Raw genomic sequence first — 27,142 nt, 5'->3', positions numbered from 1 at the left:
TTGTTATAAAAACTTTTCAGTTGGCCCACACGTGGTCTGGTTTTTAAAGAGCTGCAGCCCCTTTCTCACGTGGTCTGTGGGCTATTGAGTCGTCACAGGCCCCCTGAATGATGGCCGAAAAATAAGGCACTGCAGACAATGCTTGGTCTTGATTAATTCAGTTCTTTCAGGACCCTGCACCGTCGTCCGGGCAGCTTCGTACAATTGCGGCTTTGATGCGTCGGGTAACGTGCTCGCTCGCTCTCGCTTGATAGACGCAACATTTTCAAATTTCCCTCTCAACGGAGCTCGACATCTACAGAAAGAGAACATGCAGTTGCAAAACCGCACAAATATGACAAGAACACAACTGACCTGATCGGCCATACAAGCTGCGCCGCTGTTGGACTCCGACATGATTTGATAGTGTCCGGTAGTTCTCTCGTCTCAACTCTCGAGTTCTTCATTCACACCTCTCCGTTCGCTTCCGCAGAGAGAGAGGGGGGAGGGAAGAACAGCCTCCTTTCGGCCAAGCTTGATTAATGCCTGAATTATTTTCACCTCATTTCATCTGATGGAGTTCTGCTTCCTCTCCGCCTCTTTCAATCATTCGGCATGGAAGGTCCCCCTCCACTGCTGCCACTTTCTCGCTCGCTCTCTCTCTCTTTCTCCCTCCCTTTCTGTTTCTCTCTCACTCCCTCATCCTTACCTCCTCCGCTGTACTGCAAGTTGGGGAAAGTGCCCCCCTCCTCTTCTGTATCCCCCATTCTGCAAAACAGACAGAGGAGATCCACAGCCTTTGCCTCTACCTCCACAATGAATGGAGTCGTTGTCATTCCAGCACTTTGGCTGCATACTGAGTGCTAGGAGCTGCTAGCTTAGCTGCCTGGAGTCACAGGCGCTGCCAAGCTTTTCAGCGGCTGGCCCGCACGATGAAAGACAAAAGTAAGGAGAGGTCCACTTCCATGGGGCGCGCTACTCTCGCTGTCTCTGCATTTCTTCCACTTGTTCTTGAGGCAGCTGCACCCAGACCACCAACGCTCCCATTCAGGGACACTTGACTCTCAAATCCTCATCCCTTGACATTGCCAATTCTCCTGTAAGGTCCCGCAAGAGGCCAGAGGAGGGATATACCCTTCCGTTCGTCTGTCGGTCAGACAGCGGTCTCGTAATTCACCCGCTCGCTGCAGGTTACAAGTTTTTCTTAGTAATAAGCTGGCCAAAATCAATGGAGAGGAAATTATGTGGCAGAACGCGAAAAGCTGCATTACAATTCACACTACAAAAAAAAGTGTCCTACAGACAAAAGAAAGCTCTCAGTGGCAGCTCTTGGCGGTGGACCCAACTGAGCATCCTGTTATTGGGTGTTAAAAGTTGACAGACTACTGGCTCTCTGCCTAATGAGCATTTGAAAGAGGTGTATAATGGTGGCGATGCATTTGATTAGCAGACTTCAAGAGGATGGCATGGACATCTCTATTCACTTTACAACATGGAATGGCAAATAAGTTAATTGCATAGAATAGTTACAATTTAAGTAAAGAAAAATATAATTTTTATATATTTATATATTACACTGTATTTTTCTGAATGTGTGGGAAATTAAACACACAGAACACAAGTACAACATTTTCTGGCAGTTTGACCAGGAGCTTAACTGTATGTGAACATAGCAAGAAACAATATTTGGACCTTTTGGACACATTGGTCTCACAAAATGTCTAAATGTCACTGCATTACAAACTAATATCAAACCGGGTGATATCTAGAAAGTTTTCACCTTAAATAACTTTTCCCAACCTATTATATAATTGTCAGTGTGATTTTTAGTAGATAATTGAAGTCAGTTCCCCTCAAACCGTGTATCCATGTGTAGTTCAACACATTAAGTATTAACATGTTACAGTAATGTTTGACAACCAGTGGGCAAATCAAGTCTACATTTTAAGTATACCTATTATTTAATCTTTTAAAAATCGTATGTGCCATAATCATTTAAAATAAATGCCACCTGGTTAGACATTCACAGATCGTACATTAAGAGTGTTATATTAGAGCCACTGAATAAAAACAATCTAAGTACAGTCCAAAGGCAAGCCTTCCATCCCGAAATATTTTCTCATGCCTATTAAAAATGAATACAAATAAATAAAGCATGTGAAAAGAGTTTACCTACTAAATCCTAACACAGAAAGAAAGTATGCAAAAGTAAACCCGGAAATCCATAGTTTATTATGCCTGTGAGTTATTGATGATGTTTTCCCAGCTGAGCTTATACTACATCTGCTCTGCCTGTTTGACCCTTTGGGCACAGATAGCATCACATAGAGATGAGCATCTCTTTACACTTAACTACACTAAGTTCTTACACAACATAATTATACCGTGAAAACATCACTTGCAGTTAACATATATGGTTTAGACTGGAGTGAGAGATGCAAGTCTTGTGTCACGGCATGATTATACTTCCCCTCTTTCACCCCAGTATTTTTAGTACTTCTGTCTCTATACAAAAAAGTCAGCTTTCAATGACCATATCTATAATACTCACATCAAATTACACCAGAAATCAACAGCTAATTTGAAAGTGTCCTCTCAATGAATATTTTCCACACGAGTTCCAGCAATTGGTTCAGACTTTGTTTATGTATCTGTGACACTTACCCTTTCACACAAACACAAACACACACATATACACGCACATAGCTCCGGGCAGCTCCTTGTGTCTGAGCCACGAGCCCGGCTGTAAGGGAATCTGACACAGGCGGTCATTAGAGACTCCTCAGGGGCCCCAGCCAACCCCTATTAGTCAAGCAGCAGCACGGAGCCTCGCCTCCCATCACAAAAACACTCGCGTCTAATGAGGATATGTACACTCCGCTATTTGCTGTGCTGCTCAATATCAATAGCATAATAGCGAGTGATGAGAACAAGAGAAGGGCTGTGGCATTTAAATGGAATAAACACATCAAAACAAAACTCATTAGACGGATCCTAAACAAGTGTGCACATGTGGGAGTCTGGGAATAAGATCTCCTAATTAGATACTTAGCGCTTATTAAAGAACTTCAATTTCATAAAAAAAAAAAAAAATGTACTCCAAACAACCTAATGATAATTTGTATGAACAATACTGTATACTTTTTGGCTTTCATATTTTAAGTATAAATAAAAAAAAAATCTTATTTCATCTCTTATTCATATAAGATTTTATATATATATATAGCTTTGAATAAAGTGCATGTGCAAAATATATATATATATATATATATATATATATATATATATATATATATATATATATATATATATATATATTTTTTTTTTCTGTTCAGTATATGTAATCTTACACACCGAGAATTTATTATTTATTATCAAACTGCATGACATTTTGCATATGAATTCATTGAAAACTATTTACAGTGCAGCAGCTCTAAAAATCCTTCTGGAACATGGAGGGGTTGAGTTCCTTCAAGTGCACAATGAGGAAAAAGCAGGATTTTGAGCTTAGTAACTGCAATTACTGGGTCACATCTACCTCTACTTAGCTTTTGCAATCTGTGAGTCAGCAAACCCAGTTCTTAAATATTAGGCTACCAGCATACCATGTTTCGCAACGTTATGTGATTTGACTAAAGACTTTAAATTGCAGAAATAATTCTTGAGGAACATTCTAACTTTTTTCACATAATAAAAGTGAAAGGAAAACATGGCTTTCAAAGTCTAAAACAACAAATAGCACCACTAAAATGGTCTATATCTCTTGAGACTCATGAAGCTATTCAGTAAGTTGTACGTGGTCAAAATTTAAGTCATTAATCACCCATATTTAATGGGTAGTGCAAACTATATGATAGTGCTTTTTATTTACTTTCACAATATGCTCAAGACATTTTTAAAAAACTAAATTAAGAGTTACTAGACTTAGGATGAAGAAGGCGATTTCAATTCAGAGACCCACGGGTCATGAGGACCTCATACAAGTGTAAATTCAGCAGCCTCTACAGTGTAACCTGAAAACAGGAAAGTAACACAAGTGGTTTCCAGATTCACCAGGGAGCTTCAGTAAGTGTGGTTTAAAGCAAGAGCCCTAAGCAGGTGTTTCCCATTCAAGGCACGTTTGTTCTATTGACAAGCTGAACAAGAGGGCCTCAGTGAGGGCTAAAATACTACTGCTGACTAAAAACGTCACTTTTTCAAACTTAGTGCAGGCTTTGATGAGCCGTCTCCTTCCGGAGCTCTCTTTTGCCCCATTTACAATCTAGAGTGGTATGTCCAACACACAAAAACAACCCTAAGCAAACACACACACAAAACAGAGGACCACGGTTTTAGACAATCAGCTCACATGATTTTTACCCCCTGCAAATGACAGCGCACACACTATAGACTGAATGGTTGACAAACCACTCTGGTAAAAGACAGAGTGCTAATGTCTAAAATAAAAAAACTATTTGAGACAATCACATTTAGACTAAAGGAACAGTTTTCCCATAAATCTAAATTCATGTCATTCCAAAACTTCGTTTGTTCCGTGGAACAGAAAATAAGACATACATTAACACCAAAACTGTTCATCAAAATATCTTCTTGAGTTATGCAAAAATCTACAGGATTAAAGTAAAATGAGGTTGAGTAAAAATAATTTTTGTGTGAATTATCAATTTAATATATACAGCAAACTTAAGGAACCCTTCTTTATAACAATAAATACACATTCAGTGGCACAACCTTTGGTTGGCAATGATCTTTATATATATATATATATATATATATATATATATATATATATATATATACACACACACACATATATACATATTGTGTGTGTGTTTTTAAGGTCGAATGTACTAATGTTTTGTTTTGGGAAATCATCTGAATGCAATGTGACTTGCAAAATATCTTAGCAAATTGAGAAACATCCTAAAAGAACTCAGCTTACAACCAATGTTCAAGACCTAAAATAGTCTTATATGAATTAAAAGAACGAAAATTCACAAATCTGACACAGGTCTATTTGAAACTTCACTGATTAATTAAAAGCATTCATATGCATGTACAATAGCTACACATAATTGGCTACTAATAACAGAATAATTTTAGAAAGACAAGCGTTTTATTCACCAGTTCCCATTATGTCATAATTAATTCAAATTCATGTCTATCACTACAATCAACTTAATATGCTCTCGCTACGTATTACGCTTCAACTGTGATCATAATGATGCTAAAAGGGGTCACTTTTATTGTCATACGGAAATCCTTATTTTGTACAGCAGGAAGTAACGCAGTGAATCTTAATTTGAGCCAGTGCTTGGCCAGACACTACATAGGGAAGTCAGTGAAAAGTCTGGCACAACCATTGTAGAGGGCAACGCAGAGACATATTTATGGACTTTCGCCTGAAAACGACTTCCTGCCCCGTTCCTTTGGCGTGTGTGTGTTTGTGTGCATAGAGGGCAAAGAGAGAAAATTTGTGACGTCCACCTGGTCCAAAGGCTTTTGGGACACCGAAGAGCAATTTCCAACGCTTGGATTAACCTGAAGCTTCCATGATTATCCCCCCCCCATTCCCCCCCAGCCGCCATAATTTGGCTGGAAGGGCCCCAGCTGCTAATTCTTTATAAATAGCGTGTAGCTCAGACCTCCTCCGGGGAGAATGGGGCTCAGAGGAATGGCTTGGGCACAAATCAGGCTGGAAAAAGCACACAACATACACATTTCGACAAACATATGGGACCATAGCTGAGAATGAACTTGAGGTACATGTGACTTCGACTCGCCTCACGTGGATTCGACAATCGGCCAATTAGAAAACTGACAATGGGATGTCAAGCTGTGGTTGAGAATGAGAAAAAAAGTTTATTATTTTTTACTATTAAATTCTTATTAGTTAGCTTTCAGAAATAGGTACAAAAGTTATCACTGGGGCAGTACCTTTTCAAAAGATACACTTCTGTACCTATTAGGTTCAAATACGTACACTTTAAGTACTAATATGTACCTTTAAAGGTACCAGGATGGACCCTTTAGATACAAACACGGAACTTTTGAAAAGGTACTGCCCCAGTGACAGCTTTGTACCTTTATTCTGAGGAGTACTGGTACATGTATTCATACTGAACATTTCTGGTACTGGTCTTTTGACATGTGTACGAACAAATACAGAATAAACACATAACCACTGCACTACTAGTGAAAATTCTTAGGAAATGTCCAGTTTTATATATTGTTACTTTTGATGAGAGACAAAATCTTTGAAATGTCCAAATTTATCAGGACATTCAAACAGATCTTCGCATATGTGCAGCATATGTAAAATACTGAGCAGCACAGAGCGCAAGTGTGATCATTGTTTCTTCTTTACTACTATTTTTAATGAAATAACATCTCACGCATTTCAACAGCAAATTTTTGCATTTTATCAAATAGAACTTTTATCGCTTAGAAGTTGCAAGTTGAAACTGCACAAAGTGGAATTTACATGTTTGCATACAATTTGTTTTTAATTCGTGTGCTAATTATTATATTTTCAAATAAATAGTAATTGTATTTAAGTTTGGGCTCTGTTGTTGTTTCTAACCTACAGTCCCTAAAGTTTAGAGCAAATGCTGAGGTAGATTTTTATTTTTCTTAGAACAAATGTAAATTTGTTCATCAATTTCTTTAGTACACCACTGTTTACTTTTGAAAATAAGTAAAACATATCCCCCTTTCGCACACAAAAACATAGCACAACATGATGTCAAAACCAAACTACAAGTTAAATGTAATGCTGGTTTGTAATAGGGTCAGCTATGTATTGAAAAAGGCCAGAGACCCTGAAAATCCCTGAAATTTACAGGTTGTCTGTGGGGTGGAGGCCTTTTCTCTCAGCAAACAAAGGAAAACTGTATAAAATGCTCCAGAGGAGGCTCGAGACATTCGAGTGAGGCTTTCTGTCAGGAGTACATGAGAGGCACGCAGCGAGGTCCATTCACTTGCACACAGAGGTCATGTTACAGAATGTTACATATGTAATTTTCATTATTTACTATTACATACAGCACAAAAATAGACGGGTATGAAAATGTAGAACTATCTAGGTCAAGCCAACAAGTCAAAAAATACACAAGGCCTCAAAACTCTCTCTAAAGAGCATCGGACTACTAGAACACTCTGATTTCTGTGTCAAACTCGCATTTGAAATTGTGTTTTCTCAGAATATTTTTTATGGATTTCCGGATACTTCATTTAATGCATGAACTGATCGACACAAAAGCAGGGGTTGTGTTGCTGTGATCTTTCAACATGGAGAGCTTCAAAATGATAAATAATAGGTCAAGGGGCTGTTTCTGTGGAGAAACCCTGAGAACAGCGGACCCCCCCTCATCCCATGCCTTTTTCTCCCATTCACAACGCCACGGGGGGAGCAGGTCGGGTTCAAGCGCAACAAATTACCTAAATATGGGCTGAAAAGGCTTTGAGGGACTTCAATTCAACCGTTAAAAATAATATTAATAAAAGAAGATTTACGAAGCCAGGTGGGTGGAACACAATGCTAAACTGCGGTCCATAATTTCAGCTAGCGAGGAGAAAAAGTGGCTCTTTCTTGGTCAGTATTTGTGTTTAGCCTGGGTAGAATAGGGGTACCTCCACATATAAAAGGCGAGAGGAAGAAACAGAAAAACGAAATTTTCAGCCTGAGTGGTTACTTCAAATGAAATCTAAAGGCTGAGGGCTCAATGGGCCCTTTTAGCGGAGGGGAGTGTTTTTTAAAGGAATCGCAGCAGTGGACGTGTTTGGCATTTGGTGGCCCTTGTCCTCCAATTGTGCATACTCCACGGTGGCTGCCTTCTCTGTGGGCTCGGTACGCTCCACAGACAGTACAGTCTGGGCCTCAAACTCACGACAGAAATCATGTTTGACTTTCCCTTTGCTCAACCACATCTGTTCCCATGCCCCTGAAGGCACTACAGTTGCACAGCTACAAAGATGTGTACACTGTAGTTAATGTGAGTGAGTGACAGCTCAATATGTTCCTTACGTAAGTACTGCTGACCTACGCACGGCCTTGAACCTGATGCCCATCACCTGTAAATGAGACTACTGGATCATAAAAGAAAGAATAATATTTTCACTCAAACGCGTTTCATCAATGACAGTGGCAACTTTACCATTTGAAAGAATACTATGGCAAAGTTACTGCTTTCCTTATTCTAACTGTTTTTTCATGAATATATGTTTGACCTGAACAAAAAAAGCAGGCAAACATTTATTTGACAAGGCTGTATGGGAGATGATAATACAGTCTCAAATAAAGTATTAAAACCAAAATGGTTTTATTGTTAATTACATGATTTCACTATTAATATACATTAAAACGCTATTAAAATGCCTGAAGAGGGCGCCAACAACCTGGTGATTTTTCAGGATAATTCAACATTTAAATCTATTTAATTTTAAGGTTTTCTGACTTTGCATGAGGCCAAACATTTATTTTGAATTTACGATATACAATCAATCACATAATTAGAAATATTAATTATTTACTGCACAGGTTTATAAGTGAGATAACGCACAGTTTTCCCAGATGAACGTAAACTTTTACATATACAGTCTTTACTGGTAAAAACCCTTTTCTACACTACCGGCAAATATTTTCTTGCAATCAAATATTTTTATGGGGATACTGTGGTTATTTTGATCACTTTACAAAGCTCTGCTTCTTCTTAATAGCTTTTCTATTTAAATATGGTGCTAGATAAATATCTTTAACCATTGTGCTTTGCAGCTTTTTTAATGCGTCAGTTTTCCATTCCTCTGGTATTATAAGTCGCGAAATATCTTACATCTACTACATCAGAAAAAAAAACTCTGATTGGCTAGTTATGTTAGTTTGGTTGAGAGTAAAATCTGTGTTTCTCTTATACCACTGGTAGGTGAATTCAACTTGAAATCAGCATTTTTATTTTTAGGACTATCTTTTTTTTATGCAGCTAAACACTACACGCCGGAGATCCAGCACGGTGCCGGAGAACTTTAAGCCCTGCTGAATCATTCAAAAGAGTTGTTTTTTTAAACACATAGGCTGTTCTTAAACTGTATCACGCACTTATACGAAAAACTGAAGAAATTTTGAGCAATGTCTAGTGCTTCTTTGTGCATACAATGAAGGTCAATAGGCTCCAATGTTGTTAGGTCCCAAATGGTTTTTAAAGGGGTAATATGACGTTGCTAAAAACAACATTATTTTGCATATTTGGTGTAAAGCAATGTTTTTTCCACATACTGTACATTATTGGTGCTCCTACAAGCCCCAACTTTATCAGCTAATCAAGCTAATCATTCTAGCTGTCCAGTGCATTGTGATTGGCCAAATACCTCAAGCGTGTGACGGAAATGTTACATACCTTACCATAATGGCACAGTTGTGGCCTAATGGAAAGGGAGTTTGAGTCCCACGCCGTGATTAAAGGTGGAGTGAGTGAAACACCAACGCTCTCTCCACCTTCAATACCATGAATAAGGTGAGACCATCGAGCAAGGCACCGAACCCCCAACTGCTCCCTGGACGCCACAGAAATGGCTGCCCACCGCTCCAGGTGTGTGTACAATTCTGTGTGTATGCACTTTGGATGGGTTAAATGCAGAGCACAAATTCCAAGTATGGGTCACCATACCTGGCCACAAGTCACTTCACACACACTAAACGTGATGCCATGTCCTGGCACGATGATATAAAAACAATAAAAAGCATCCAATGGAGCACTACTCTACACTGCTCAAAACTCGCTTTTAAATAGTAAGTAGCAGATTCTGTGAACAACAAAAGGCATTTACGAGTCACAACCACCAGACTGTCCTTGCAAAGTTGGAATTGTCCCAAGTAAAATGTGGCTCAGGAATCAGTCCTTTGTAAAATGTGCTGAACACACTCTAATATTTGGGTTGAACTGCTGGTTGGGTCTTAACTTTTATAAAGCGTATATCTTTGGGTTATTGTTATTTATGCAGCTTGAAAGAAAATGAAAATGTCGTGCAGGTTTGGTACAACATGAGTAAATGACGGCGGTTTGAACTTTTGAGTGCTTATAACCCGTACATTGTTATTTGCAGCTGCCACCATGCCTTGGCTAAAATCTAATACAGTGGTGGAAACAGCTTAATCTTAATATTTACGTCTAACATATACTGCAGAAACAGCAAGAGCAGCATGATAGTCTGCTATTCCAAAGATGGTTATCCATCACAGAAAGGGCCTTTCCAAAATGCATTGCTTCAAGTTCAAGAAAGATAAGGGACTGAGCATAATTCTATAAATTTCTTACAATATAATAATTATCATTATGAATTAAGTTATAGCTTCCATTTTAGCTGATTTCGAATTTCATGTGAAAATTACACAGCGCACTGTGGTCCATAGACATTGCAACTAACAGAAAGCAAATGTATGCATGCAATGCTGCTCATTTTGTTTAACGCTACCTAACTGACCTGTGCTTTGAAATGTTTGAGAGCCCACAAACGTGCAGCAGTAGCCCAGAATCCCGAGGGACTACGAGATCCGAAATTTGTTTCCGTTTAATTTCCACTTCACAGACAGCGGCACACATTAACAACCCTTGGGAAAGGCTGGAGAGCTGCCAGCGGGACAGGAGAAGCAGCGAGGGTCATCACAGCTCCATCAACAGTTCCTCCGCAACTGCTTCTGAATGTCTGACAGCTCCAGCATTAATTCCTCTCATGTCACTCTGCTCGTTTCTAATTATGTTTTGGGTTACTGCAGTGCTAACATTCTCTACTGTCACTGTCAGAGGGTAACAATGGGCTTCACGCTGTCAGTATCTCATTGTCAAAACGTCAGGATACTCTTAAAGCTGAACAGCTTCTGTCGAAGACAAAGAGGACTTAACGCCATTCAAGCAGTGCCTTTTGACAGCACACAAAAACCGTCTATTACAGTACTACACGCTTCCACTTGGTCAGATATCATATCGTGCAAACCTATTTGTGTTCAATGACGTGCAATCAGTAAAAGTCATTTAGAGTGATGAGTAAACAAATGTGCCAGTCAATATCTCCTTTCCCTTCACGGGAGCCAACCAAACCTCTGTTCTCCCTAACACTGCACACAACACAGTGAGTTTTAATGAATGCCACTGACTGCCAAAAGAACATCTCACCACAAAAAAACAGGAAAGGTGCCGAAAAAGTACAAAAGCCAGAATGTTAATGCAACTCTCTATGGGGCCAAAAACATCTGAAAAACAACAACTTTCAAAAAAAAAAAAAAAAAAAAAAAAAAAAAAAAAAGATTATTTAAATTATGATTTAAATTGACACCAGAAAAAAAAAATCTATAATAATGCTTAATAAAAAAAAAAGGAATTTTATCATAAATAGCAAGATCAAATCAGATATATTCCATCTGTGAGATACTCATTTACAAAAATAAACATGTTTAGATGTACAAAATGTTCAGGACAGTACAAGGCTAAAAATACAGGACAATACAGTTTAAAGAACACTGAGATAATACCTGACACTCTTGCAACACTTTTTTTACTAGACAACTGTCCTATTTGTTCACACTGCCAGATGCCAGTTCACACTACCCTCAGCACAGCGGTGATTAACAATGTTTAACAATTGTTTCGCTGTTAGAAGACATATACCGTTTTAAATTCCAGGTTTAAACTGCTTTCACAATCATTTGTAAAAATGTCTTAACTCATTTGAATCCATTAATGAAGCAGTGGATAACAAGACATTTCTTACAAAACAAAATAGCCATTAGGGAGGGCTCACAAAACGACAAAGTGTTCTTCTTCCCTAAAGTACATCACATCCTCTGTTAAGTTAATTTAACTTTTATATTCGCCTAATCACTGGTCACAGATATCTGTGTGCTGTACTTCTACTACTCCAGAAAGTCTTCATTATAAAAGCTGTAAATAGAAAGACCCTGCCATTCATTTTGATGATAAACTTTCATAACATTTTCTCTACACTTTAAAAGGAAAAAGAACGTTGAATCATAAAACAAATGTGTTTTTAAGACCTGTGGCCTGATCCAAAATTCTTTGACCTGCTTGGAAGTAACCTTTATTTGGACACTTAAAAACTAATACTTTTTAAAAAAATGTGTATTTTAATTGTGTTTAAACTAAATATACACCCTAAAAATATACTTTAGCTGTAAAAACCTGGGCATGGGAGGGAATAAAAGAAGTATTTCTATAAAAGTTAGAAGATGCAAGAGTGGCTCACCAATATGCCAGAAAATTGTTTTTCCTCCATGCTTCTGAAGCTCTCTTCGGTGTGGGTCCCCTTTCCGGAAGGATGCCCGTCCTGGCCTGTCTCTGTGCTCTCTGGAACTCGTCTTGAGCGGCTGGGGTATGCGTCTCGGTTTCTGCTGCACACTGCTTCTCCCTGAATCGTTTCCACTCTCCGCTGCTCGCAATGTTGGGCTGAGGTGGCGTCTCTGCTTTGTGCTAATTCTGCGTTAATCCAGGAACTTTTCTATGCTGTGAAAGGAACATGTGACAGGGAGAAGGAGGGAGGAAGGGGGGAGGGAGCAACTATTAGTCCCCAAACTTGTTGTTCTCCCTCTAAAACAATCATTTCATAACTGCTGATAACACTGTCCGTGTGCTGGCTGTGAGTGTGGCTGGATTTTACGAGACTGTAAAAGTCTGACATTACGATTATTCTGAGAAGTGATGTAGAGGATGCTTATACTGTAAACCAGGATGAAAAGATTTAGTATTTTCAGCAAAAAGCTAAAACAAAAGGCTACAGTACAAAAAGGTACGGAAAATAAGCTTCTAGCTGCTAGAAAACGACAATGATTTACCAAATTAACCTATAGCCTACATCAGGTAACAAGCTGTCTGAATTGATTAGACACTGTAACAAAACCCCACATACTATTTTTTATAACGATGTAGCACATGAATATTTAATTTTGGTTACACTTTATTTGAATGTGTCCTCGTTACAATGTAATCATACATTTAAGGGTTTTAGTTTTAGGGTGACATGCATGTAAGTGTTATCTTAATATAGATTCTACACTAGTACCTGGAGAAGTGTCCCAAATTTAAGTTTCTTTTGCTTCTTCGCTATACCTGATGTACTGTCAGTTTAAAGTAAGACCAAGACTCAAGCAGCAATTCACCAACTGGAACCTCTTAAATCATTCTAATGTTGTTGTGAAGCACTCCTCTTGACACCAAGGAACAGAGTGCATCACTCCTCCTGAATTAAAGTAAACGCTTCTCCAGACCATCCATTTGAAATTAATACCTCAGCTTGGACGAGTGAACTTTCACTCATATTTATGGCTACTGAACATGCACTAATAATTCTGTGGAAAGTTACTGCTATAGTTCTGTTAATGAGAACACCAAACAAGAAAGAGTCTGTAAATCACATAGAATAATAATTTAACAAATGTTTTTTAATTATAATAACAAACACCACACTGGACACAGGGAATAGATGCATGGGCAAAAGCGGGATAAGAGACAAGTGCACTATTCCTCAGCCCCTCGACCTTCACAAAAAGATGTTTTTATTTACAAAAAGCAGCAAGATAAGACATGAGATAAGCAGAGCAAACTCTGTGAACTTTCTTATCAGTATTGAGTTGTCTATTGCATCACACAAAACATCTATGGAAAAATACAACTGTAACCAATTAGCACTGGTCTCCAGGAAGGAATATATATATATATATATATATATATATATATATATATATATATATATATATATATATATATATATATATATATACTTTTATTTTCTGACATCCACTAATAAAAACATAAATAACCAAACAATCGCTTCCATATCCACTCCTTAACAAACCCAAATAAATAGATATCATCTGCTATAGAAATGCACTGGTCACATTAAACATTTATAAATTTCATTAAAGCAGAATGACACAAAAAAAGATCTGTCATAAGTTCTGTATGGCTTGTGGTGTAATGTTTAGTGGCAACTTCCTGCTCATCACGTGGGAGCTACCCCTCAACCTGCTGCAATTCAACACTATTCGTTCTTATGTTCCCCATGGGTGGTAAAATGCCCTCTACAGAGGGCGCTCTGGAGCTGAGCCCTTTGTCAGTCTCAATAGAGCCACAAGATGCTCGTCATCCTAATTCGATTTTTTGTTGTTGTTCTTTTAAAATAACAATTGTGTTGAAGATTTAATCAATAAAAATGTACAAGATTGATCACTGTGGAGCAAGGCTAAATATTTCTCAATAATGTCCCTCTTATGTCTTAATAAATGATTCATATTTTATTTAGTATTTTCATTAGCATTTCAGGCTTGACTGCCGGGAAAGTATCTAGACACTGGAACCGTTGCAAAGTTAATGAGTGTCCTGTCCTTTGGAATGTCCCTAATATGAATGGCATCAGAAGACAATGCAGTGTTCCAGAAACCCAGTTGGATGTGGTGGGTGGAAGAGGGGAAGTCACCTTGCAGACACTGTTTGACGTGGCCGAATAAGTGTCTACAGTGGCAGGTCATAGGATTGCTCTCATTATCTGTCTGTGGCGGGTTTAAAAAATAATTTCACGGCAAACTAAATTAAATAAATAAATGTAGTAGTTAACTGTGAATGTCATCTGAAACAGCAAACGCAAAAGAAGCATCTCCAATTCTCCAGTAAAAACAAAACATCCTTCACTAGAAGTTATTTAAAGGTTTAGGCTTACATTTTTTCCTTTTGGTCTGGAACGGCTTGATTACTGAGCATCTGTAGTAGAATGATACAAATATACTCCACCTCCTCAACTCCACCCAACACAGATAACACAAAGCGGCTCCAAAACACTGCAGTGCCTCCCATTATTTTTGTCGTTACCTCATACATATTAGTAAAAATGAAAATATATGAAGTATAAGAGTCTCATAAAACCAATAAATTACTCTCAAATACATCATCGCAAAATTTGGCTAATGAGGATCAGGATGTATGCTGTAATTCTATAATTCTATTCTATATATATACTATAATTCATCCAGTAGGCTAGATGACAGTAGCATTTGGTCATATCTTATCATTAAGTACCATTGCTAGAACTTAACTACAAAACATTGATAGCAAAACAGTAGATGACTAACAGTGAAAGGGAAATTTATCTGTAGATCATAATCGGTTCCAAAAAGTAACAAAGAGAGTCACTTCTGTCTTTTCAATTGTTTTTTTATAGGTGTTTTCTGCGTTTCTATCTGCAAGTGTTATCTTCAGAGAATTTAAAGCACACAAGTTACTCTTTATCTCAATTCATTAAGATAACAAACTTTGCGCAATTTTCTGGCAAATGTTCAACTCCGAGCCACCAATCAAAAATACAGAGCTCTGCAAATATTGTCTTATAATAACTGGATATAACTGGACATAAACAACGACATGTACAAATATTTTTCTTGTTTTTTAATTGATAGGTAAAATGACTACATTGGTACGTTTACTGATTTGTGGTGCTTATCTGAGAAAATAAATAAAACTACCAAAACTTCTCATTTACTTTTTACAGTCTCACCATTCCCTTCTAACCCTACATCTCTGCATTTTGTCCAGTTTTTTTATTTATCAGTTTATTACTACTGAAAATTGTTATGATAAAAATTAGCGGTGTTTCCACAGTTACACAGAAAAATTCTTGGATCTTAACATTAGGACGTTTAAGCATGACAGAACACCAGAAAAAAAACAACGACATTCCCAATTTTCACTCAACCAGCATAGAAATATTGTTTATACGACCACTTAATCCCATTTACTTTACACTGTGGACAAATGGTGGACAGCCTGTCTGGCCAGGAAATTCAGTGTTTTGATTTTCAGTCTGATGAAGGTTGAAGGTCGGCGTGCATGGGTACACTAATTTTAAAACATAAAACTACCTTTCCAGACTACAAAAACATTTACAACAGTGTGCTAATTTTGAAATAGCTCAAGACAAGTAATCTGGAAAGAATTGATCAAACTGCTCCTTCCTGGTATTTAACACTGTTATAACCCCTTTGAAAGTCTTCTGGCCATAACATTTAATAGATCTTTTTGACCTCTAAACTGCACATTTGAGATGTAAATAACAACGATTAATAGATTTTGCATTATCGCCATAGCAAAAGGTTAAACGAATGAAAAGCAAATATACTAAAAACTCATTAAAGTACCACTTTTCCAGCTTGTGACATAGAATATCAACACAGGATACTTTTCTTTATGTACTGGAGCTAAACCACACCATGTATGGTACAGAGGTTTTGCTTTGACAGTGTGGTTACTTAACGCATGATTTGACATGCCTCTATTGGCTCCTCTGCTTTATCATAAATGTTCCCGAGATGTTTGCGCACAGATTGGGCCCAGATGTGGCTGTGTGATTATTTTCTCCTCTATACAATGATAAAAATAATCTCAGCACGCCCAACATGTGTTTAAACATGATGGATAGGCATGAGCAAAGTGTGCTACAACAATATGTTACATCACCGGTGAACCTCATTTCCACTGGGGCCTGTGCGCAAACTGAATGTTGGAGGAGGGTCTTTTATTTGTTTACATACAGCCTCTTCGTGAATTAGTTTAAGGCATAAATGTCTTATTTAGACCCTAATGGTAGAATTAAAGAACTACATAACTACGCACAGCCCTGTCAATGCAAGAAGCGGATTCACGCATTTACAAAAGAACGATATAAATTCTGTTAATGAAAGGTTGATTAAATGGTCAGATCAAATGGTTCTTCTGTAACCATTATATTTAAAGACAAAGAATGAAGAATGCAGGGTAGTTTCTTGTAATACGCACCAGATCTTGAAGTATTACATACGTCCTTGAAACAGCAAAAGTTGCCAGGCCCAGAATGAGACAAAATTACAAACTGAACAATAAAAAGGAGACTGGACACGTTGAAGTAATGTACCTGAATATCTGCATCATTCTACAAAGCGCTGGAAAGCATATTCAAGCGAAATAAAGTAGGGTGCTATTATTACGAAGTACTAAAGTCAAACTAAGTCTAGTTATATGACATGGAAACCATCTTATTTATAGTCAGTTTACTAGTGTTTCTCATTTGTTAGTCGCTTTGAATAAATGTAAATGTTAATGGCACTTGGAAACTCAGAGTTGTGTAACAACTCCATGCGACAATATATAAGGCATTGATTCTTATTTTTGCGCGCACAGACAAACTTTCAAAATGTTATACTGAATGTATGATTTACTGTAGGTTACTGTCATTTTTTTTATTAACGTTATCTAAGTTTATGTTCATCACTGAAACAATGAGTAGTAAGAAGTAAGAGTCGACAAGTGTTACGCTGTAACTAACGATTAAACAAATTAAAGTCGTGGTAAACCTGCTAACATTTCATTAAAACTGAAACTAAAATAAGCAAGGGGAGAACTTTTAACCACTGGAAAAAAAAAAAAAAAAAAAAATTAACCGCATGTGTGTCATGGAGAAATTCTACAGGTTCAACAAGTTCTCCATACGAATGTCATCAAGTGATGAGCCTAATAAACAGATAACATTAAAAGGATGCAATTATTCTACACCTTGTAGGGTGCAAAACCCATAAACAGCATCACTGCTGACACCCAAACTGTTAATACCGTTTTGACCTGACACGAATAAGCGATGCGATAGTTTAACGAATTTATTAGGATACATAGCTAAATTTCAAACAACGGATTATCCGTAATTCTTTAAACCTACCAATAGCTTCTAAGTGTTATGAAAGAAAACACGGAAGAATCATTCGGCTTGTAGGCTACCTCGTGTAGTATGATCTTTGTGGTCTTACCATCGCTTGGTCCTTGGTGTTATACAGAAGACAGCACTGTCTGTGGATCTGTTGCAAATGATCTGAGAGGAGTACCGGCGTCTGGACAGTTTTGAACACGACCTCATTAAAGTGATGGACATTTCTTTGTTAAACTTCCAATATTCCAAGTACGAGCTGTTCAGATGTGGCCCCGCCCCTCGACCAAAGACCCCCCCGCCACACTCATGTGAATATAGTTTTAAGACAGTTTCAGTTTTAAGGCTTTACAAGTGACTCAATGAAAACGTAATTACAAAGCAGTGCTCTGGCGCACTTGTTCTTACCTGAAAACAAACCATGAACGCGCAAACGTAAAAACAAGCTAACACTTAAATAATTTCACCAGCGTACGATAAAAAGGAATAAAACTACATTCAATGACCGAATTCGGTTATGATGAAGACGCAGTTCAGATCACCTTTACGGAGGTTAGGACTGCGACGAAGACGTCGTAACTAGCCAAACTAAAATATACCGGTAGTATCGAGCACGTGCGTTGCCGAGGTTGATGGACGGATGTTTCCGGTAGACAATAGATCTGCGATTTTCACCGAGAAAAGGATTTACACTGCAAATACAGCAGTATGAGTTTTATTAGACGATTACTTCCTGAATCAGCGATTTATGGCTTCCGAATCCTTTCAAATATGACAACGTAAAATAAAAAAGAGTGTGCGGCCAAAACCTTAAACATAATGCCTTGTCGCATAGCAACCCGTTTCGCAGCCAACACAATAACTTATGTGAGAGAGCGGAATGAATATCATGGGTGAAATGAGGACATACGGCGACAGACACGTATTCGTTACCTTTTTATTCTTTAAACGATGCGGGAAGACGGTATAAGGAGGATGCACAAGCTTCCCCATTCACGCGCCGTTGCGCAGTGTAGCGGTGGGTTTAACAAATGCTAGCAATACAAAAGACAAGATTATATTTAGTGATACAGCTGTAACACATGTATACCACTGGTCCCTCTGGTTTACCACTCTAATGAGGAAATGGCCTACATACAACGATATTATATAGTTTCTCCCAAGATGCAGAAGATCGTGGTTCTAACTCTGGTAGTTAAGCCTTAACCTAAATTATCTTGATAAACAAAATTAATGTGTGCCTATAACCTAGCACAAACATGGAGAAAAAAAAAAGTTTAACCTTTGTAGTCATTGGCCCTCCACTAATGTAAACAGCTCAGTCATAAAATCTCTCTTATGAAAACTGAGCATGGCTATCAGCGTCAAAGGAAACCTTTAAAAAGTCCTGTTTTGTTCAAATATCTGCATATTCTGTCAATTAGCAATCAAGTGTTTAGATTGTTCAGTAGTAACCCTAACATTTTAACAGTTATATGACTTCACTGCTGAGAGCAATTTAGATTTGGAGCAATATAGACGCTTTTAAAAACATTTAAATACATTCTTGCTGTAGCCCAAAGTTACATTAATGTGATTTTAAAGTGTTATCATGCTCACCAGCACCTCTGAACATTTGCAGCATCTTTGTTAGTGTAGTTTAGTACGTACTCAAGAAATGCATGGCATTGCATCAGCAGGTGTAATCAAAGACAAAGCATAGGAAAGACTGCCATCTCGTGGAAGAAACTGATACCAAATTCAAACACCTGATTAAAATATTACGTGCCAAATCAACCAAATTTCAGAAACCTCCCCGGCTCAAATTTTTGATTTTTGTTAATATTTTTACAAGCATAAATAGTGATTAAAAAAATAAATGCATAAATGTTATGGATGTAGTTAGTCATTTGGATCATGTTTGGATTAAAATCCTCTTTTTTTTTTGTTCGGGGTCATAATGACAATTTTTTTTACTTAAAGTCAGATTACTGAGGAGTGAAATGACTTCTGAAAGATTTTTGGGGAAAGACTCCATACATGTTTATATTGTACACGTCAGAATCAATGGATATTAAGAAATGTTTAATACTTATTCAGTCGTGGAAACTTTTTTATTATTATGTTGAACTGTCACTAATGACATATAATGTCTTTTGATTTGATTTCACTAACAGACCTAGTCACTTGTATTGAAATAACATAATGATGCTGCTGCCATCTTTCATCAGTAATTCTTACCGACCTGTAATTTGGTTCCAAATAAAGTCAAAGTAATTTTAACTAAATATGCATCTATGACATTAACCAGGAAAATATACATATATATTAACCAATTCTTTCTAAACAATTCTTTGAGGGGTCTTGAATATTTCATTGCCTGAAATATCTTTTGACGATGTGTTTTAATGTGTATCTGAATAATTGTTCTTGTATTCGACATATGTAACTAAAGCAAGGTGTTTTGGTGTAACGCGACTTCCTGTCAGCAGAGGGAGACTGCGCTAAAGCTTTTGTTATAGATTTGTTTTCTCTTCATTTAATCTGCAATAGCCATTTTTTTAAGAGGCAGTTTTAAAAAACGCGATAAAAAAAGTTACAACTACATTAATTAAATCAACAAATGCAGAAAATAATAAAAACATTGCATTGTTTAACAGATCTCGTTTTAGTTCTGATTGGTTTTAGACAGGAGAGGGCGGTATACTGTAATAGTAGCTTTACTTTATGCATAAGAAGGGAATATTTGATATTTGTGTTCTGAACAGCTTGAGACATTTTTTTTACCAAATTTATGATTATTATCATTGTTGACAATGATAGTGATGTTACATAAGTTAATTGCCTGATTTTAAATTAAATGTTGGTAATTGTATTAGTAGTGGCTTACATTGCAGACGGTCAGCTATTTTTAAATGACCAGATCTAAATATATAAAGTGCACACATTTCGATTTTATATTTTTACCATTTCTACTACCAACTTATAATCGACTTATTTAGCCAAGCTTTTTTTATGCAATAAAAATGATTTGCGCTACATATGTAGATTCGGTTCGCGCTTTTAATACCCTTCATGGTGGTAACTCGCCATATTTAAAATGTGAAACATGAAGAAATGAGACAAAAGGCTGAGTATACAAAAAAAGACAATGCTTTTAATTCTTCTGAGGAAAAAAAAATACTCCCTGACTTAATACAAATGTATAAATGGAGAATAAAAAAAATATATACACAAGTTTGGGTCCTGCCCCGTTTTTATACATCTGTGAAAGTACTACATAATTTACCTTCTAAATGAACAAGAATCTCCTTCTATTAAATACTGTCATAATTTAAATCAAATGACATGATACTGCTATTCACATATAACTGCTGTCCCAAAATAGGAATTGTCTTAACAATATAAAATCCTTTCATCCTTTAAAATACATATAGTCTCTTTCTTTCTCTCTTATTTTTACATGTGCCTTTTCATATGCAGAGCCAGATGATCTGAACGGGAGAAAGCCCTCTCGCACAGGTGGCACTGAAACGGCCTGTGTCCGGTGTGTTTCCGGTAGTGACGCGTCAACTCGTCTGACCTGGCGAACTTCCAGCCGCAGCCTTCCCAGCTGCAGTGGTAGGGCTTCTCACCTGTCAATGAAACGGGAGAAAACGTTTATCATCGTGTACAACCTTCAATCAAAGGGTTTTAATTAAAGAAATTAAGTTAAAGCCTATAAAACTCCGCAACATACCTGTGTGCGTCCGCATGTGAGCTTTCAAATGGGAGCTTTTCGTGTACGTTTTCCCACATCCGGGGAACTCGCAGCTGTGCGTCGCCGTCCGCTTTCGCGCCCACGACCGACGCCCTCGTTTCGGCTTGCTGTCTTCTGGGTTTAAAAATCCCAGGAGGGGCGAGGATGGCGGGGTCAGCATCACACCTGGCATGGCCGGGTGATTCGCCCGCAATGGTTCGCTGAACATGTTGTAATGTCCGTGATACTGTTGGTGCTGGGTGTACTGAGGTGGAAAAGACGCGCCGTTCATGAACTGCTGTTGGTGTGCAATGTCAACATGATGGTGAGAGTTCATCTCTGTTAGGACGCAGTCTTTCCTCCCTAAAATGTCCCGAGACACGTCTTGTTGCACGTGATAAGCCTGGTGCTGTTGCTGCTGCTGCTGTCCATAATAATGGCCCGCGTAGTCGTTCACCATCATGCAGGACTGCTCGTGGTTTTCACTTTTTATTTTGTATCCCACGTTATTAGAATTGGACACGTGTGGCTGGTTTCGAGAGTTCAGAGCTCTTAGTTCGGTGTACTCCAACCTCTCCAAATGTCCCTTTAAACTATATTCATGCGAGTCGCCGTGATAATTCACGTCCGGAGTAAACAACTCGGCTACCAGACTGTGCCCGGGACGCGCGTTAAAGGTGTTGCCACAATACGCGCTCGGCGTCGGGTGACATCCGTCGCTGTCGTACACGGTGCTGCAGCTTTCTGGGGACTCCGGCAGAGAATAGGCGGGCTGCTGCTGCACCGAGTTGTCGTTGTCAGACGCGACCGAGTTAGACAGAATGAACTCTAGATCCAAAAACTTGGAAAGGTCATCCTCGTCTTTGGCCAAATGCGGGGATTCGACAATGCTGAACTCCACCTCGATGAGGGGTCTCGCGTCTCCAACTGTTGCGCTGGTTTTAGTTGGGTCGACTTTCCAGTCCTGAAGAAAAAAATAATAATAATTCGGGTAAGACTTACTTCAGACAATAAAGTGTATCCTGTCGTTAAAATGACAGAATGCACTAAACATGCATGCTGATTATTATGAAGATGTACTTCTACAGTGCTTGAATTATAGGGGAGACAACTTTTAAAAAACGTTTTCATTAAAACTTTCAAATTCTTGCTGTTATTCAGTTGTAAACGTACAATTAAGCGCTAATTAATGGCCATGTTTATTTTTTTGCTGATGTACAGTACGATAACAATTCTAACGAAAGCCCTATACTGTTTCTTCTTCAAGTCGATTCTATTTATAAGCTCTATTTACCAATACAAACGAATAAAAACGCGCAATAACTCACACCCTCATAATTCAAATGCCGCGAAATACGACTGCGTACAATTAAATTAAAAACTTTAACTCACCCGAACAATTGCAGACTGCTTTTCGTCTAACATCTGGTTGCTTGCAAAGGTATTTATCGAAGGCAACATCGCATCTGCAAGAGCCATGTTGCAAATGTTAGGGAACTTAGTATCTGTTCGCTCTCATTCAGTCCGAGATAGACAATGCGTCTCTAATTCGTCTGACTGGCTGTCTACCTGTCCCATTATAAGGAGGGTCTGAACGACCGGGGGCGGGCTCTCGTGACGTAGCAGGCAGTTGTAGCCTATCAGCTGTTTACTCCGGCTACCCTTAACAACATGTAAATATTGTCAAAGCACAATTGATAATTCGGCCTTTAATTAACCGTACCTCCTTATTCCATTAAATGGCGAAGATTGCTTAAATACCGTATGTTCTTCGGGATCAATTATAGAGATTCAAAGAACCTAAAACGCGCGCGCTGGACCCGCTGTTGTGCTTTCATTGTAAATATTTAATCACGCTATATTTAATGATGATTCAGTTCATATTTATAGAATATGATTCAACGACAAACGCTTTCACGCGCAAATAATTTTGGTTATGCAAGTGATACTATAGCATATGGGATTTAACTTTCTGGATTCGTCTATCTGAATTCTGAAGGGGGCGCCACAGCCCCCCTGCTCGGCGAGACTTACTGTAGTTCACTGGAGGGCCGTTTAAACATCATTTTGTTAAATAATACAAAGTAAAATCTATTAGAAAGTCTATAAATTCTGTATAAATTATGCTTTGTTTATAAGGTCTATAGTGTGTGGCAAATAACGCAACACCAACCGAGATGGAAATAAAAACCACATGCTAATTAAAAATAAAACAAATGCAATTTATATAACACGGAACCAAAAGTTTCAATAAACCAGCTACATTGTTGTGAGTTTCACCGCTTCATTCGTATTTAAATGGCCCCTATCTCACGTGTCTGATGGGTATTAATTTCTCCAGAATTAACTCCTGCTTAATTAGCATTTGAACAACCAGCGGTAAAATCTCGGAGCCATCGAAACAACATGATAATCTCAATGTTCAACAATGCAGGTACATGTTAGTTAATGATCTCTGAGTCAATAGACCTCCTCTTTCAGTTGATTAAAACGCAAATTAATGGCCTAATGCTCTCGGGCTTATGTTTAGAGAAAAGGTGGTCAGCTTCAACCAAAAACCCTTCCACCTGATGCAAAGGACGAGACATTTTAACATCCCTGAATCTGACACAAACGAAGAGTGGACGGAACGAAAAACAGTATCTAAAAATTATTGTTAACATTTCATAGCCGTCGGCTAACATTTTCGGAGAAATACTGAAACGTTTTGCGCGTGCGGTCGCTCCGGCTCCGCGCGCGCGAATCAGCAGCATTTGTACGATCTGATTCTGTCGGTTTATATAGTCCAGTTATTTTTACCCTTTCTACGTAACTCGGAGTCCGGTACAATCGCATTGTCTGAAGAGAGGTGGAAATGGAAATGGATAGAATTTCCTGAAATACAAAGGCTGTCCTTTTCCCCGGCGCAAGCAAAGTACAAGTGTATTTATTTTAATTGTGAAAAATTTTACAGCTGAGACAGAAACAGACGTGCGAAATACCCAAGATACAGAACTGCTGTTTACACTTCAGTGCAGAATATATTATATAATACATTTATAATTTGTCACGTTTTTAATTCCGTTACATGTTGCATCTTTTTTGTTTTATTTGAGCGATATATATGATGCCATCAAATTTTCCAGCTTACCTGTATTATTGCCAATGTATGTTTTTAGATGTATTTTCCTATATACTATTTCCTATATATTTCGCTTTGTCATTGTGTATGGAAGGAGCGGGAGTTTTTCCCCCTTTGTTGTTTTCTAAACACAATTAAGGAGATTGCAGACTGGCAGACAGGACACCGTCTTCCCGGAGACATTCTGCTGTATTTACATGATGCCTAATTTGCCCAGAGAAATTGTTTCAGTGTCCAGTTCAGCTACTTCGCGAGTGAAGCTAAGATTACCATTGTTGATATAAATGCACTTCTTTTAACGGGAAGAAATAAAAAACGTGTGGGGACATAAATAAATCTAACGTTGCCGCTGTTGTTGTTGTTTTTTTATCTCTTACAGTCATTTTTTAGTGACTTTAATGCACGTCCTGTATAGTTTTACAATATTGTAAAAGAAAATAATGCACGTGTTTCCTCCTTAAAACGCCCCTGGCTATACGAGTTGTGTTTACATGAACTCCTTGGTTTTCATTGCATTTCCCTGATAACATAATACACAAAATAACACTGTATATATCAGTTTCAAATATACTGCTTTATTAGACTGCACCACGTTTTATTTTAATTAAACTTTGGTTTAAACGGTACCTGTGTAGCAGGATAGAACAGTCTTCAGTCACACGCACAGAAAGAGAGAGGTTGCTTTTGATGAAATATTAAATAAGATTATATTCATCAGTCATAATGAACTAAAGCTGTGTGAGCAACACTTTTATTTATTTTCTAAATAAAAACGTTTCATAACGGTGTAAAACAAACCTTAAGAAAAAGAAAAAGATTAGTGAGTATTTAGTCTAAGGCATGCAAGCCGTTTCTGTTGGATTTTAAGGGAGATCAGATAAAGAAAATGTTGATTTTATAAAGGAACACAATCCCAGAGTCTCCACCCTCACACATTTATGGCTTTTGAATGATACGTGATCTTTGTCAAGTATATATGTGCATGACAGCTAATTTTTACTTTCCTGTTTACATCCATATATGCCCACATACAGTATAACGGCATCAGCTCGTTTTGTTTTGTTTTTTTTGCATTGATGCTCATCTTCAGTTAAAGCAACACTTTCTTACACTGATACGTGTAAATGAGACTGGAGTCATTTCAGCACTTTCTTATGGATGGACAATCAAACACTGACCCAACGGATTCTAACCTGAATTCAAGCATTAATTTCTATTTATCACTTCTGTATTAAATACATACAGGCAAGTTGTAGCAGCGCTCCTTAAGACACGTTGAGAAGAAATGCCCTTCGGGGTACACAGGTACTTCATCACATAAAAAAAAATCACTTGTTATACCTCTCCATTTCACTGATAAATGTTCTGACTAACGACTGAGTCAGTCACTGCACACCCACAACCGTTCAAACCATCAAAAATGAAGAATAAATATCAAGCTGTTTGTGCTATAACTTCCACGTTAAATCCACAAAAAACCCTTACAAATGAAAAATCATTTTAAATAGGAGATCCGCTCCTTTCCCTTTCATTGTTCTGGGGTGTCTAAGTGCAGCTAATTACCTATCGCTCAGCGACTCAACCACCTAGACAAATTTGTGTGGACACAGCAGCAAATATTTGTGTCCACTGCACCGACCACCATCAGAGTCGTCCACTCGATCTTCCTGTGCTTGTCTAGCACACAAGATTGACAAAAGAACAAGTCCTTTCACTTCCACTGGACCATGATAAAGACCCGAGACCCATTGCAAGGTCTCAGACAAGACAAGGTACAGGTGAGGACAAAACCTCGGTCGACTCAGAGGTGGTCTGAATGCCCATGGGGCCAATGTAACCCCACACAGTAGATTTTACACTGAAGCTTGAGCTGCTACACTGGTGTATATAGTTAAATCCTGCAAAGGTTGCGCTGTATTTACTGTGGCTGACGGCCTAAATTGCCTTTCCCTCCGTTTGTCTCTCTGCTCAGGCTTTTCACTCATACACAGTTGTCTATTCAAGTCAATAAAGTCGTGTGATATAAAACTGTAGCCCAGCAGAAATATACAGCATATATACATCTATCAGCACATACAACTTCCAGTAGCTGCTCAGTTTCTCCCACTCACTGCTCCATGTCTCTCATCTCCCCTGGAGGCCTCTTTGTCTCCAAGTGTAATTGCTTCTGCCTGCTTTGGAGCAACTCTTGTCTGGGGACACAAAACTTGTCTCTGTGAATGACTGCATGTGTCTGGGGTCAAAAGTCCACAAGAGAAGCCGTTCCATAAAGCCTTGCGCTCTCACATGCCAGTGCGCCGAAAGTGTTCTCCATCCACTTTCCAAACAGAATTCCATGACACATTCATACTCAGCCATCAGGACCTGTATGTGCATGCCAGGGACAAATGTATTAGTAATTAAAATAATTGTATGAGCAATTTGCACACATTTTGGTGTTCGAGACAGCTTAACCACATTATTCAGGTGACTTAACGAGATTGTTAGCGCAAAAATAGTAAAAAAAAAAAAAACAAAACAAAAAAACTCACTTTTATGATGTTCCAAAGTTTATTTCTTTTGCTTGTAGCTCGAGCAGTAGCAGAGCTAAAGTAACAAAA

At 38.1% G+C, this 27,142-nt stretch overlaps 2 protein-coding genes across 6 annotated transcripts in view; both read right to left on the bottom strand.

Moving 5' to 3' along the window:
• The window catches only part of slc6a9 (solute carrier family 6 member 9), a 43,283-nt gene extending 24,537 nt beyond the window's left edge, over positions 1-18,746 (bottom strand). The window contains exons 1-3 of one of the 5 annotated variants that reach the window (XM_043259949.1): positions 18,112-18,224; positions 17,807-17,887; positions 12,232-12,488 (exon numbers count right to left, since the gene is read on the bottom strand). In XM_043259949.1, the coding sequence (XP_043115884.1) occupies positions 12,232-12,261 (30 nt within the window). In that variant the 5' untranslated portion in view covers positions 12,262-12,488; positions 17,807-17,887; positions 18,112-18,224. Of the gene's footprint in view, positions 1-354; positions 634-12,231; positions 12,489-17,806; positions 17,974-18,111; positions 18,225-18,636 lie in introns of those variants that run through there. The other 4 variants (XM_043259956.1, XM_043259962.1, XM_043259942.1 and 1 more) reach the window with 4 other exon arrangements.
• Positions 18,747-20,817: 2,071 nt separating this feature from the next.
• klf17 (Kruppel-like factor 17) lies at positions 20,818-22,988 on the bottom strand. The gene is made up of 3 exons (XM_043253230.1): positions 22,814-22,988; positions 21,422-22,385; positions 20,818-21,317 (listed from the first exon to the last, which is right to left on the bottom strand). Exons 1-3 carry the CDS (start codon positions 22,898-22,900, stop codon positions 21,142-21,144), a joined length of 1,227 nt encoding a protein of 408 aa, XP_043109165.1. The 5' UTR covers positions 22,901-22,988; the 3' UTR covers positions 20,818-21,141.
• Positions 22,989-27,142: the final 4,154 nt, after the last annotated feature.

Source organism: Puntigrus tetrazona, chromosome 2 (genome assembly GCF_018831695.1).
Source record: "Puntigrus tetrazona isolate hp1 chromosome 2, ASM1883169v1, whole genome shotgun sequence".
NCBI lineage: Eukaryota > Metazoa > Chordata > Actinopteri > Cypriniformes > Cyprinidae > Puntigrus > Puntigrus tetrazona.
Note: the sequence above shows the minus strand (reverse complement) of the source record. Positions and strands in the feature narration are given on the sequence as shown.